At 39.6% G+C, this 15145-nt stretch overlaps 1 protein-coding gene across 3 annotated transcripts in view; it reads right to left on the bottom strand.

The window, feature by feature from the left end:
- Positions 1-2222: 2222 nt before the first annotated feature.
- The window catches only part of MAP4K5 (mitogen-activated protein kinase kinase kinase kinase 5), a 69389-nt gene continuing 56466 nt past the window's right edge, over positions 2223-15145 (bottom strand). For all 3 annotated transcript variants that reach the window (XM_080592669.1, XM_080592667.1, XM_080592668.1), the window contains 10 exons: positions 14048-14108; positions 13171-13285; positions 12992-13050; positions 11551-11654; positions 10932-11109; positions 9904-9972; positions 9090-9182; positions 7458-7528; positions 6681-6736; positions 2223-4210 (listed from right to left, as the gene is read on the bottom strand). In XM_080592669.1, coding sequence (XP_080448795.1) covers positions 4123-4210; positions 6681-6736; positions 7458-7528; positions 9090-9182; positions 9904-9972; positions 10932-11109; positions 11551-11654; positions 12992-13050; positions 13171-13285; positions 14048-14108 — 894 coding nt within the window. In that variant the 3' untranslated portion in view covers positions 2223-4122. The remainder of the gene's footprint in view (positions 4211-6680; positions 6737-7457; positions 7529-9089; positions 9183-9903; positions 9973-10931; positions 11110-11550; positions 11655-12991; positions 13051-13170; positions 13286-14047; positions 14109-15145) is intronic.

Here is a 15145-nt window from a genome sequence, read left to right as displayed (position 1 = left end):
CTTTCTTCCCCCGGGAGAGGGGAAGGCCGTTCCTCAGAGCTGGGAGGACCTGGTGCCTGCAGCACAGCCCTTCGCTGCATGGGGTTAGAGGGTGGGGGATTTGGGGTGCCCAAACACAGGCGATGCTTTGAGTGGTCCTGCACTGGATTTGGTGCAGAGCCCAGATGTTGCATCGTCTCCCCCCCGTACAGTTCGAGCACCTCAGGTGCTTGCCCCCTGCTGAGCTTCCACCAGGAGCTAGTCCCTTTCAGCGTTCCCATCTCTTACCTTTATATTACCTTTTCTTGGGCACCCGTTTAGGTCCATGGCTGCTTACCCAGTTCCTGATACCCTAACGAAGATGGCCTGTTAGGGTGGCAATCGCTTCCAGTTGATTTGTAGAAATTCAGATCTGCGAAGGTCCTCTGCTCCACCCAGCACTCTGGGATAAGGCTACCTCATGTCCCCACCACCAATCCTTTCCCCAGGTCTTTTCTGAACTCTACTCAGAACAAAAGAGGCACCGTTTATTTTTCTTCCTGAGCCACATCTATCAGTGATAACTCTCCCCGTGTTGTCACAGGTGGTCTCTTTTTGGTTCTTTGTGTACCCTTTCATTTTTATGACAATCGTGTCCCTTAGCAGAACTGTCCAGTCACTGAGATGTTCCTGGCTCTGTCGGGACTTGCAATGAAAGTACCAGACAAATGCTGCGAGCCAACTCAACTTCCACCTGCCTTTCTGAGGAAATCAGCTGATAGAGTTGTCCCGGAGAGGGACCTGCAGAGCTCTCTCAGAGAGGTCCAAGGACTACGCCACTGCGGAAGCTCCTCAAATGAGAGGTCAAATCCAAACGTCATTCCCAGACAACCCATACAGGCCACACCACACCTAGGTATCAAATAAAGCATAGTTTATTTGGCATAGACTGAAATGAACTGCAACAGAACTTGAAGTAGAACAAAGCCTAGTTGCACAAACTGGAACGAGTGCAGTTAGAGTCTCAGTTACAATCTAATGCATAAACAAGGTAAAAAGTACATTTCAGAAAGTCTCCCAGTCTTCACTTTTTTTACTCAGAGACACAGTGGCTCACTGATGCATTGTACCTCTCATCTTTTGAAGAGATGTCATCACAAGTACAGTTTTATTTCTCAGTTACAATGAATTTGATCAGGAAATCAAGAGACTAATTACGTGCTGCTTTTCAAATACCGTTTGTACTTCAAAGAGCACTAGGAGCCTGTTTTAAGGCTTTCAAGTTGAATACATGAACCTTGTGCATCAAATAACTAATACTTTGATATCTGTCAAAAGAGTCATGACGGGGAGAGCAAGCTTTTGCTTAATAAACTCCAAAACCACACACTAGGCTTTCTTAACCCTGGCTGAAATGTCACAAAAACATACGAAGATACAGACAATACCAGACTAACTTAAACAGTCTAATGAATACAAACCACGCTAGTCAGAGTCACCGAGACTGGCCAGTTCAGCTATGAAACATGCTAATCAGTTGTGCCATACTCCCCCAAGAGTAACAAGTGAGGTTTTACACTAGGAAACAGTATCTTACAGATTATATAAAAAATGCCACTGTCTATAAAACCAGACCAGATAAAGCATTTCAGAATATACCATTAGAAATGCTTTAACAGCTAAAAAGGAAGTTTGATTACAGGAGGGCTTTCCTAGATTCCTTTTTTATGATTCAGCAAATCACCAGTCATTCATGTCATTCAAAGAAAAATACTTTCAGTTCATTATTTTTGCATGACAGTGTCCTGACCTAGTAGTTATTTACTCCAGTTATTCCCCATAAATACTCATATTTTATTCACACATTTCTCTACTCTTTGAGAGATCTTTAAGTCTTTTCAAAGATGAAGCCAAAATTACCTTCCGCAGTGAATAAAGTAAATTATGTGAAAACATTTGTTCTACAACATCTATACCTGGTGCTTCACTTTTTCTTCAAGGTTGTTGTAGTCTATGAGTTATACAATTTTAGAGTTAGTCACCAATCATTGTTACCTATAGACTAGGTCAGTACTAGAGAACTTAATTTCCTTAAAACAAAATTTAAATGTCTCTTTTAACACTGCTGATCCAATTACAGCTGACCACTTAAAACATTTTCAGTACATTGCTTGTGGGCTGATTTTCAAGTTCTATCTGTACAGTTACTATTTATTAAACCTTGATAAGGTTTCAGAACTGAAAAGCTTGACTTGATTTAAATATCAAGTCAGTAACAAGAATTAGTTTTGAATGACAATGCTAAGTGGATAAAATGCTAAATTGTGTGCAGGTTTGTCTTTTTTTTTCCTTCCAGACTTTCAGAATAACATAAAACTCCAGCTGTACCTAGTAACAAAACGACATTACTGATTCATCACATGTGATGAATTAATTCCATCTATGTTAAATTATGAATCAAGTAGTCTGATGCCTAAGCAGATAACCCAGCACTCTATTCGCCAGGTTGCGAGTTAAGATCAAACCACCCCAGTTCTGCTCTGTCAGTAAAACCTTGAGACAGGCCAAGCTGCCGTAACACGCTTACCTTTAATGCTTTAATAAAATGACTTGTGAAGCTTTCTCAGGGTAGCAGATCACAGGAGCTGAATAAATGGCAGCAGACTGTAGGATTTAATTTAAAAAACCCTCCCTTCAAATTTTAATGAACTGTTACTGTATCTGCCTATGGACTGTGTTTACTTACATCAAAGCTAGCAGGTTAATATGAGGTAGTAAAACCAGATGCTATCCTGTAGTCAGCCTATATTTATATTTCATGGTACCTCAGGAATTTTAATTAATGAGGAAGACAAAAGGAACCAATGTGACTCTTTAATGGAGAAATAAAAAGAGAAAGAAAAATGCAGATGACAAAATAGGGAAAGGGAAAAGGTGATCGAAAGCTTTAATATAGAATACGGGTTCTTATCATATTTATTTATACTACACAGCTGGGGAATTAACCATTTCCAAACAACTGTCTGACTGAAGACAGCTGAATGACTGTACAGACAAAAAAGCTCCTAAGTTCAGTTATCGCTAACAGGCTCCCCTTTGGAATAGTATAAATAAACTATACGTCATGGGCAGTTTGATACATGATACTTTCATTCATTAAGGATGATGACCAGGTACAATTTCCATTTCACGTCACAAGGCTTATCCCTAATTTATGAAAATAAAGCATATATATTTTGTACATTTATATATATATATAAATATATATATATATATATAAAAAATACACACTGCCGGTCAACTTAATACACATGCGCACATGCACACACACACATATGGATATTGTACACACCCACCCAGTAGCAACGTCTGATATCAATATTATATTTTGTGTACACACCCTACATCTAGTAAATAAGAAAATCCCTTTTATGGCAATTCTGCAGGCAAAAAATCAATACAAAATACTTTGTTGTACAAAACTGCATTTTTACAAGATCAACCAACATTGTAACATACCCCTCAATAATGCACTACATCTCTACAAGAAAAAAAGAATAATCAAATCTTTATACAATTGTAAAAAAAACCTGTAAGCTGCTCTGCAACCTTCCTTTGCTAAAAGTTAGATACATTACACCATTCTAGCAGCAGATTAATAAATAAGGATTAAATAGTCTATTATACAAAGCCATACTGAATGGCAGATTTAAAAACAAAAAGCTCTGCAGATACTTTCACTTCCTACACAAAACTTTTTTTATTAAGAATAAGACTCAGTATAAAACAAGGAAACAGCCAGCACTATATCTGTATCTACAGAATATAAGGAAAATCCAAGGGAAGTCAAATATTTAACAGTTTATGGCACCTTTACTGAATAACATTATTTTAAAGGCTCTGTTTCCCTACAACTAATGAGTAAAGGGCTATTTATCTCTCAGCTTTTATTAAGCAAACTTGATATAACCAACCACACAGTGGCAAGAGACAGAACCAGCTGTTCCCAGCTGCAAAAATGAACTGATTTCCACCCTAAAACAGCATCATTTAGGTGACAAGAAAAGAAACAGTAAGTCACAGTCCTGCTTGTACTGAGTTTCCTAATGCTCCTTTTTTCCTCGTGTGGTGAATTCACTGGTATTTGCGTTAGGTTACTGTTGCTTAGTAACTATTTTCATGTCCAGCCAAGATGTAGAGATTGCTGTGTGCAGTCGGGTTTTCTGTTGGCCTGCTTTCCAGCACTACCACTCTGCAATCAAACACAAACAAAATCCAAAATCGTTAGTGGCAAAATATGAAGTACATTGTTCCTCCTTGATAGTTAAACTATCTTGTTGCTCACAGGTTTTTAAAGATTAGAGAGATACAGGTAACTCCTAAATATTCTGTGCATTTTATTCTTTAAACCAGTTACCTCCTGTAGCACCCCTTCTGTAGCAAATCTAAAGCAGAAGGCACAAGGAACAGAGAAATAGAAGCAGCTCCTTGAACCAGAATCTACCCCTGTCAGCCGTAGACATGTAATATGTTACAAATGGTATATGTTTATGTTATAAAATGGTGTACTCCACTTTGAAATAAGCTATGTCCTCTGCTTCTATTGGGAAGTTATCTCAGAGCCACAGTGTTGTGAAGAGACACAACCCTCCTATCATCCGCAGCCTGAGTATGTTTATACCTCCTGTGTCTTATGGTGAGTATCAGCCGCTAACCTAAACAGTTCTCCCCAAAAAATGTTTGTCACCCAGTGGATTCATAAGGAACATTCAACCCCTCTCAGCCTTCATCCTGCTGGTAACAGTCCTGGATGCTCCTCTGGAAAACCTTGCTCTCCTGGTCTTGGTACGTTGACCGCGTCTTCTACACATCTGTGCTGTGCCGAACCCTGACAGTCACCTCATCAGCTGACAGCGGTGGGCCTTTGACCTCCTGTCTGCTTTCCAGCTGCTTAGCTCCTGCATTTCCCTACACCAGGTCCTAGGACCACATTCTGTCATTTTTATGTTGTTTCTCTCTGCTTTTTGTTTTCCACTTGCTTTTCAAATAAGCCAAATGTGCCATCTGAGTTGGATTTCTCAAAGGAAGCCTATCTCAGGGTTAGCAGTGCACACACTCTCCTCCCATATCACCTTCCTCAGATGGTTTTCAAATGAAGTCTCACTCTTAGCAGCCTCTGTCCCTGCTCTTCACTTCTGCAACTCAGTAGTTCTTAAGTGATCCAAGCCAAAAAGGTGTTACCATATCTCACTCAGAAGTATGTCATAAAAAAGACTCCTGCTCTGTCCACACGGTGATGTGATGCAAAAATACAAAAGGAAGGATTTGGCAGCTCAATGAGAAGAATGGAAGAAAATGGCTTCTCTGCAAACCCGCACATAGCAGGACTTCAACCTTATCTCCAGCCTCAGAAACACCTTGGTATTTAGTGCCAAGCTGTTATTGATGTGCCCGTCTTCCACAGAAGTTCAAACTGAACCAGACGAGACACTGCTTTCCATCCCTCTACATGTTTAGTACACTCCTGTGTTCACCAGCCCAACAGAGAAATGAGACAAATTTGAGCCATTTAAAGGTACCAAATCCAGTACGCAACAAAGATTCACTGACGGGGGTGCAGCACATGCCTGAAACTTATAAAACGGCATTTGTACAGCAGTGGACCTTAGCAAAAGCTTATTCTTGTAATAACATGCCCCCTGCTCTGCTGGGGATCGTGGGGAAGGGAATCACCACTGCCTGTCTGCACAAGGGGGATACCAGACAGAAAAGACAGAGGACGCATTGTCAGAGGTTGCGTCGTATTTGTATTTTTGGGATCTCAGAGTCAGCTCTGGTAAGGGCCCTCCATTCCAACCACAGTGATCAAGCACAATGGGCCCTTGGTGACTCACGTACGCAGCAAAGACTTCGGATGTCTCCTGCACAGGCTACTCCTGTTCTCTCATTCTCTTTCTGGATGGGGGATCCAAGAATGTAACCATACAAAATTATGGTTTACTTACAGAAAGTGAGTCAGAGCCAGGTTCCCCGCAGGCCAAATGAGGGAGCAGAAGATCAGGTATTGGAACTCCTTTCTTGACTCATGACTCATGTCTACTCACACATTCGGCACTCTGACTGTCTGAGAAACCACAAGGACGCATGTCCAGACCCACGACACCGGGGCAGCTTCTGCTAAGGATTCAAACCTGGGTTGAGCAGCGTGTGCTACCTCCTGCCTACAGGTGTTAGGAGTAATGGGGTGAATTTAGACCACTGTGCATTAAAACCTCTAAGTGCTGTAGTTTGCTCCACAACTTCCAGGCCTCAAGGTCCAGAGCAGTAAAGACTTCTTAAAAAGTAATTTGCTGTCAAGATAATGTCTGGTCACCATAAAAATCCAAGCCAGAAGCAGGCCTTTCCACAAGTGCACTGGGCACCAGGTTTACCACACGCCAAAGATGGCTGTCCTCTCTGTAGTTTATCTCCTCACACTTGCATTTGCGTTCACATTTCTATCTCTGCAGCGAAAAGTTAGTGGGAGAGTTACAGGAGCTCTTAGAAATAATTTTGGATGCAAATCACTAATTAAATTTTTGGCTATCGCAGGCAGAAACAGTGTTACCGTCTCCCCCAGGACTGCCTACAGAGGGATCTGTTGTGGGATGGAACCCAGTTCCAGCTGGGAGTTAGAAAGCTGATTTAAAGAAAACAGGTTTACATTTCTTCAAGGTGATTACCTGTCTGATCCCAGTAAGCGGAAAACCCTGGTTTCATCTGATATCTCTTGGGTAACCTGTAGAAAAATGGAGATATTAAGGTCCGTTTCAGTGGCAAAATGAAATGTATTGGTCTGAGCCAGAAGACAAAAAAAGGTCAGTCTCTTCAACAACTCAAATATAGTGTAAATTACAGGATTGAATCATATAAAACCGACACTAAGTAAAGAAGTGTTCTACATTTCATCAAGTAAAACTTACTTTAAATAATTTTTGTATTGCAGAGCATTATCAGTCTAGAGGACTTGGTGGTGGCATAGATGGACTATGTTGATCAAATCTTGGTCCACAGATGGAGAGATTAGCTTTCCCCTGCATTTTTACACAGGATACTATTGAAAAGGGTGATGTCCTTTTTGAAAAAAGGGTACTTTTTTATTTTCCAAAGGGATGCTGTTTGTTTTTCTTTTTTTAAGGGAATACTGCCAACTAGTTTTTTTTTCATGAGATCCAGGAAACCCAAATGCTGCTTACACCAGGTCTGTACTGCCTCTGTGCAGAACCAGTTTAGGAGTCTCTGAATGACACTCTTGGAAACAGAGCTGCTTAAAGCATGTGTGTGAGCTTTACTGAGAGCAACACACGAGGGGAAATCAGACAAAGAACCAGCAAGCTGCAACAATGACAATGTGAAGCACACACATTATCACTGGGGAAGCAGCTAGAAGGGCCAGAGGATCAATCAGTAAATAAGGAACAGGACAAAGTCAAACCAGGAGAGGCTGGGAGATTACTCACTTCATCTGACTTGAAGCTTTTACCCTGCATGCCATGTTTCCAGAAGGCTAGCACACTGTCTTGAAGGCACACTGCAAGAGGAAAAAAATCAGACCCAAGTGTGGCTTATCTGAACCAAGGAAACGTGGATTTCTCACCGACAGTGATAATGGGAAGCATGTGGATAATGAAGTCCATGGTGAGACTTCACCTCCTGACAGAACAAAACTCTAAAATCACTGTAGAAAAACTTGACTGAAACTGCTATTTGGATCTGATGCACACATTACTTTTTACAGACACCACTCAGACATTCCCTGTTTGCCAAGACAAGATAGGTATCTCTGTTTTTAAACTTTTCTCCCTTTCACTTCTATTCTCTGGATCTTCAGTTTCCTAATGGTTTGATTCTGGAAAAAAACACCAGGAAGTACATAAACATGCTGCCAACCACAACATTCTAGGTTGCTGGAAATTACAAACCATTTTAGTGATTATATTTACTTCAAAATAGACATGAGCACGAAAAATGGGAGGAGTCTGCCATTCAGGGCCAAAAAGAGGAAAACTACCAGCTCTGAATGAGTCAATTACTAGATTCTTTAAAATACTGGATGAAGAACCTGGTGTTCTTTAAGCAGTGTTACAGAAATGTAGTTTATACAATGTTTTGTTTTCCTAAATCCTGCATGTTTTCCTTTACTATTCCTGATTCACATTTTGTATCTGCTCAGTATTAGCTCTGTGCTACATACACAGAGCAAAGGCACTCAACACAATCCCAAAGAGCAATGTTTTTCACAACGGCCAACTGATCTCCACCTGTTATTCCTCACTCTACCCTGCGATCAGAAAATGAAGAGTTGTTTAATACCCTGAATTCCCAAGAGACCGCTTGGAGTGTAAAGAACTGCTCACATTATTCAATGTCAGTTGGTAAGCACAAGACTTCGAGATAAATGCCTCTGTCTATGAATTCCTTCAGAGTTCAAGGAAAAGGCAATGGTCAAGTCATGTTATACATGTGTCAGCAGGAGACGCTGTATGATACAAGCAGTGCAGTTAATTAGAACGTGTCAGAATTTAGGGAAGAATCACAGGGTTGATTAAAAGTATCATAATTCTTCCTTCAGGGTGGTTCTGACATATCTAATAAAGATGCTGTACACAGACTGTACACTGCTTTAACACCTGCTGTCAAATACAAAATACTTCTGTCAAGAATCTTCGAAAAGGAAGATGTGTGAGGAACCCAGAAATGCAAGCTGTACAGAACCGGTAACAAAACCAAGTTCACTTTTTGTGTCTTCACTGATTTTGATTCCAGGTAAGAGTTCAGTTTCTGAAATACTGAATTCTTAAACTTACTATTCAACCTTTTAAAATCAAATCATGATAGATCTTGCTTACAGAAACCGAAATGACACTAGATGGAAACATACACACAATGGATACACCCTACCTGGCAACTGGCTTATTTTCTTACACACGCCAGCGTAGACAAAGAAACTGCTCACAATATCCTGACGCAAGCAATTTTTAGTGTCAGGCCCCACAGGGTGCACTAGATCAATCTAGATTATTAAAATCCCTTCAACACTCATTCCCCCCATACTCAGCTCTTGAGAGCTGACAGAGAAGCAAATTACTTACCCACTGATTCAATGCAGAAATCAAAGCTCAGCTCAGAGGCCAATTTCTTGCTTGACTTCAATTTTCCTTGTAAATTCACAATTTTCACGAATTCTCAAGAAAAGCAGAAAAATAAATGTTAAAACCCACAGCCAAATAGGATTACTGATGGCTTTAAGTATGAAACACTAATTTCAACTTTCAGATACAAAAAATGCCCACATCTGACAGCTACGGTGTTTGCCCAAAACTAATCCAAGAGCACCTTCTCTCAAAATAAACACACAGAACTTTTTTATAGACTTTGTACGGTTTTAGACTTTACTGATGGCCTTCCTGAAAACAAACTTAGTGCAGAAATGTGAATGCAACATAAAGGTTGGAAACGTAGGCTGATTAAGTCATTGCAGAGTTCCCAGGGAGGTATTACCCTCTGACGCACAAGTCATTGTTACTGGTATTGTGTAAGATGCAAGGGTTAGCCTTTTATCTTGCTAGGCATACGCAACAGGCAAATGTCACATTTTCCAAAGAAATTCTGAAAATTTCTGATTGGCGTGTATTTGAATTCTCATCCGTAATGCTGCATTACATTTCCTTTTGGAAAGAAACAAGAGTGAAGAGTGAAGAGAAACAAGAGTGAGAAACACATGAAGAGGGAAAGTGGAACTGCAGGAGTCACAATGAACAGTTATTTGAATTGTATCTGTTAGGAAATGCTACAACACAAATTAGTAATGAAAAAATTAACTTATGGTAGAGTTAAAATCAACAATTGTGGCAAAGCATGTTTAGCAAGAGGTAGTAAGTTGCCCAAGAGTCGCTTGTTACTTACTGTCCAGGCAGACTAGGACAGTGTCCCTTTCCAGCTGTGTTACGTGAATGGCATCTAATTGTTGATTGCCTTGTGAAAAAGAAAAGGAATTAGTTTATATATCACATCGTAACACTGATTTCGGCCATCCCCCCATCCTCTTGCCAATGGGTACAGCATTTTCAGTATGCTACGAGCATTTTGCAAGCTACAATATTTTTATTCTTTTATATTTTTAAGGCTGCATGATCTCAGAATGTTATAGGAGCAGAACAGGGCCTAAGGACAAACCTCTTAGTTCAAAGCATGTATTTAATATGAAAGCACTACTGTTTATTGGCATAAAATAGATTTTATGTTACAGTTCAGCACAGAAAATCAGCTTCCTTCACGAAGGGGCATGCTAATGAACAAAAGGAATCATCAAGGGAATCTTTGCCCCTAAAAAAATGTTCTTTTCCTTTAAATTCACATCGGGAAAGATTATTGTGCTGATATTAAACTAGAATTTAATAGTTTGCATACTTTTTCTTAATGAATTTCTCAATACAGCTGTATCTAAAGGTTAAAAATTGCATCCAACAAAGCCAGCAAAGAAAAGCATCTGCAAAATATCAACCAGCTTTTGAAGATAAAACAAAACATTCTACTTATTAATAGCCAGCTGAAGATGACAAGCCTCCCCCAAGGACTGGAGGACAGACAAGAATGCATTTATGTGAGTCTTTACACAGGAAAAAAGGGGAAAGAGCATTAAGGCTGACCCCAGTAAAAAGTATGCAACCACAAATGAGAACTCGATCAGCAGGGTCTGCATTACTATTTAAGGAAGTTTAATAAAAGATGCGTCTAAAAATGAAGTCTTTTAAGATAGTTTACAGTAAGGTTGGCAAATCATCACAAGGACTTGGGATCGGCTTCTATATGCTTTATATAGAGAAGCTGCATCATTTTGCCTAGCATAAAGGGTTTCCAAATGACTTCTGAGGAAGGGATATTCAACAGTTACCAGACAATAAAATAGCTGCAAGATAGACCAAGAGTCTTACCTGCACCAATTTCTGTAAACCATGAAGAAGCAGAGTTCAAGTTGATTGTCTCAAACTGAACTACCTGATTTGGTTCAGCACCCTTACTGATAGCTACGCAGACCATCGGGTACTCCTGCTCTGGTATCACTAGCATTTCAAAGACATTCAAAGGGCTTGGCAAAGGAAAATCAAAGTGCTGAGGGAGAAAAAAAAAAAAAAAGGGGAAAAAAAAGCATTTTTAAAAAGTTTCCTTTTACCTTGGAAGAAAGAAGCCTAAAATGACATGCACGAAGCGTACAAGATACAGAACAGTGTTTCACTGCTACTAGGAGTGCTTTTTTTTAAGACAGCATGAGCTGTGAGCAACATTAGGCTGCGCAGAGGCACGCTAGTCCATTATTGCTAGTACTGGGCTTGATCCAACATTTGACTGATTCAGTCACCGGATTTTCTGAGTCAACGTGTGTCAAGCCAGAAATTCAAGTGCTCAGAACCCACAAATGGGACTATCCTGGGATGTACTTTCCATTACGAATTCTAGAAAGGTTACTTCAACAACCATACAACAATTAAGATCTTGGAGCAGGTAAGAAGGAGATGCAAAATAATCTCATTTTAGTTTAGAACATCTATTTACCTTTATTAACATGAATTTCTGCATTGGCTCATACCACTGTAGCAGAACAATTCCAGACTGCAAGGCACCGCAGAGGTACTTGTGTCCTGTGTATGGATTTCTTACTATATAAAATAAACAGGAAAAAAAAATAAAAAATTTAAGTCCAGGAAGCTCAATGAATACTTGAAAATAAAAATTGCAGATATCTTTGCAAATAACTACAGAAACAGTCTCACTTTGACACTGGTAATTGTTTTCTGGATTTCCATTCAAATATCTGCCGTGATTAATATTGTGCTACATTCCAGATAAATTAAATTACCCTTGTAATTAATAACCACTGGCATTTTTTAAGTTCCAGTAAAGAGGCCACACGCTGAGTGGCCAGAAAAGTCATAACACCTTCTTCTTGGGGCTGAGTGAAGAGGGGGAGTGAAAGGTCTGGGTCACGTTGTGACTTACACCAAAAAGATTCCCAAGCAGTCCAGATGCCCCAGAACTTCCTGTGAGCTTTGACAGCTAACGCAATATGATTTTTTTGTTTTCCTCAGTTAGATAAAAGACCAGCCTGATTTCAGGAATACTTTGTAAATATGACTACTGTAGACACTTTAGATGAGCTAAACAGGATGTCCAAGTTTGCTACAAGGTACTTTGTATTTTGCTTAAGCAAAAGTGTAAAATACAATTTCACACAGCACTGGGGCCAGTTTTCAAAAGGACGTGTTCTGTAGAAAACCCAAACCTTCCTGAAAGTCAGCGAAGCCAAAGACAAGTTTGTAACTTCACAAGCTTTAACTTTTTTGTGGGTACTTAGAACGCTGAGAAATGGCATCAGTCCTCCCCATACTGACATCATTTTTATTCATGCCCAGCCTTTTCTTTGTGGAAAATATTATTTTCACATTAGCCTCCCTAAAAATTGGACTAGGTCAAAGCTCGAGGCAAACTGACAAACCAGAAAGGGTGTTTGTGTACGGCACCAAGTCCGGGACTCTGTACCAAGCGTGACACTCGCAGGCAGCCTGCATGTCACAGCAACCAGCTGGCTCATGTGGCAGCCTGAAACCAGTGATCCCAAACATCTACTTATTCACTGAGAGCTTCAGATTCACCCTTGGCAGCTCTCAAAAACAGCGTGCAACACGTCAGCTGCATGCTACCGGCATTCTCCAGGGTTTCCCAATGGATCTTGTTCTAGGTAGCAACATTTCTAGGTTAAGAGCTGATACCAAAAACGCCTGTGTTATCATTTCCATTGACCGGCATAAAGATCCCCTGCAATAATTCGAAGGGAAGTTGTGCACTAGTTAAGCACAACATTAAGAAATATTGTAGTCATACTGTTTTCTGAACAGTGGACTAACTGTAAGTTTATTAAAAAGCAATGAGCTGAAGACATGCCATGCCTGAACAACAAAGACCAGGAAAAAACCTGTGAAACTGAACGCCTACTCACCTATACAGCATTTGTGGCATCCTTTCGTATCAGGAATCTTTGTCGTTAAGGCAAACTTCCTGGAATAACAGGTACAAAAAATGCATCAACAAGAGATGCCAAGGGCCTTTCACGCTACCAGTTCAACAGCATTCAAGAAAATTGTCACTTGTTAATAATTGTAAGTGAAAGATTTGTACCTTGGTAATATTTTGTCAGGAAACCTATGGGTTTGAATATGAGCAGCTAATCCTGTTTTCTTGGCTTGTTCAAACAAAGCTATTAAATTATGGGAGTAGAGCTGGAACGTTTTCCCTGTAAAAGAGAACAGCACGAATTGATATGGCACACACACCTCCGCCAGAGGAACGTACATTTTAGAGAAAGATATGTATAGAAAATTACCTTCTAGAAAAATGGACCACATGCGTCAGATATTTCAAGTCCAATTATGAAGAAAAATAAAACAAGACAACAATAATAATGCATATAGAGAAAACACATCATTCAACTCAAAATTCATTTCAGTAACACTAAAAAAAGCTCTGAAAGTTAGTTTTATGTACACATTTTTGGAAGGCCGTAATTATACAGCAACAATTCATTTTATCAGGACATCTTTATAAATCAGTAAAAGTGGTGCTACACAAAACCCTGTACGTTCAAAGGCACAACCCTGCAATTAGTCTGCATGCCACGCTACCTCTGTTTCCTGCCTAGAAATTCCACGACAACTGCTGAATTTTTTTTTTCTTTTTTTTTTAAGGATCCATCTGATGGATTGGTAGTATTTCACAGCCACCTCACGGTTCTTTAACTTGAATTTTTATTTTTTTTAGGGTGTATTTATTTTCTAACTCTGGTTCATACCGAACATGCTGTCAAACAGCTACATTTTGGTAATGCAGCAGTGTTATCAAGCCCTATCTACGAAAATTTTTCAAATTAAAACATGAAGCAAAACTTTCTATACAAACACAAGAAATAATGTACAGTTTTCTACTTCACTGCGATGAACAGACATTGTACTGAATGTTAATTTTAATCATTTAATTTTTTTTTTCTGCTTATACATACCTGACAAGGACATTAAGGTGTTATTGATAACATACAGCCAGGTGCACTTTCGGGGAAATAACTGAAGAAAGAAATTATCTCCATTACTAGAAGCATACAGGAATTTCTAACCATGGCTTTCTCTGCTTGCTCCACATCTGTCACCACTCCTGCAGTGATGGACGCTGGAGAATGTCCCAGCTTCAACTACATTTTCCCCTTTAACTCACTCCTTTGGACCCCTTGCTTAGTTTGTTTATTTATTTTTTATTTTTTGGCTGAACCAGTTTTCATTCCTGCCATCTTCCACCCCTGAAACTTTCAAACTTCAGTTTTTCTTTATTTTTTAATTAGCAGCACAGAGCTGAAGTGGGACAACTGGCAAGACTGGAATACCATAAATAGACAGATACAGCATGCTCAGGAATGACAGCTAGAGAGACAGTAATGTTATTACAGAAGCCTGCTAAGCCCCAAGCAAGTCAGAAGAGGGAAAACTAAAAAAAAAGGCAGTCATATTTTCTAAGTAACTTGAATTAGCACAAAATCTTGTATTTTGTGGGACTTATCTGCTGGCTATTTATGTTAGCATACTGCTTTGTAAACAGGCAGCTCATGGAAGGCATTGGGACTTACTTTTGTTTCAGAGTAAAGAAGCTACTCAAGAAGTAGCTAATCTAGGTCTGAGAAAATGTGAAGTTAAGAGCCTCCTGACAACCTGAAGGAGGAAGGGAATTTTGCTAACAGTGACAGGAAAATGACAGCATTCAGGAGTCTCAACAACGGAAGGAATAAGGATACAATTTATTTTTTTTTTAAAGAGACTGAATTTATTGATGAGGATTCATAGGTAAGGACCTCCCATAAGAAGAAATTCCATGAAGAGAAAGAAGAGTTCATAAGATCGAGCTGTTTTGAAAGGATACTTAAAAAAAAAGACAACAGCAGACAGCTCCACTGAGAGAAACCACTGCACAACAGAGCAAAGACACTCGAATCAAGGATCTACAAAGGAACAGCTCTACTGGTTCAAGCAAACGTCTGCCTATACTAACACCTACTTCCAACAGACTCTATAAAGTGACATAATTTTTTCTAAAAACTTGTCAGCCTATGAAA

Source organism: Anser brachyrhynchus (assembly GCF_964034855.1).
Source record: "Anser brachyrhynchus genome assembly, chromosome: 5".
NCBI lineage: Eukaryota > Metazoa > Chordata > Aves > Anseriformes > Anatidae > Anser > Anser brachyrhynchus.
The sequence above is the reverse complement of the archived record's forward strand: the minus strand, read 5'-3'. Positions and strand labels throughout refer to the sequence as shown.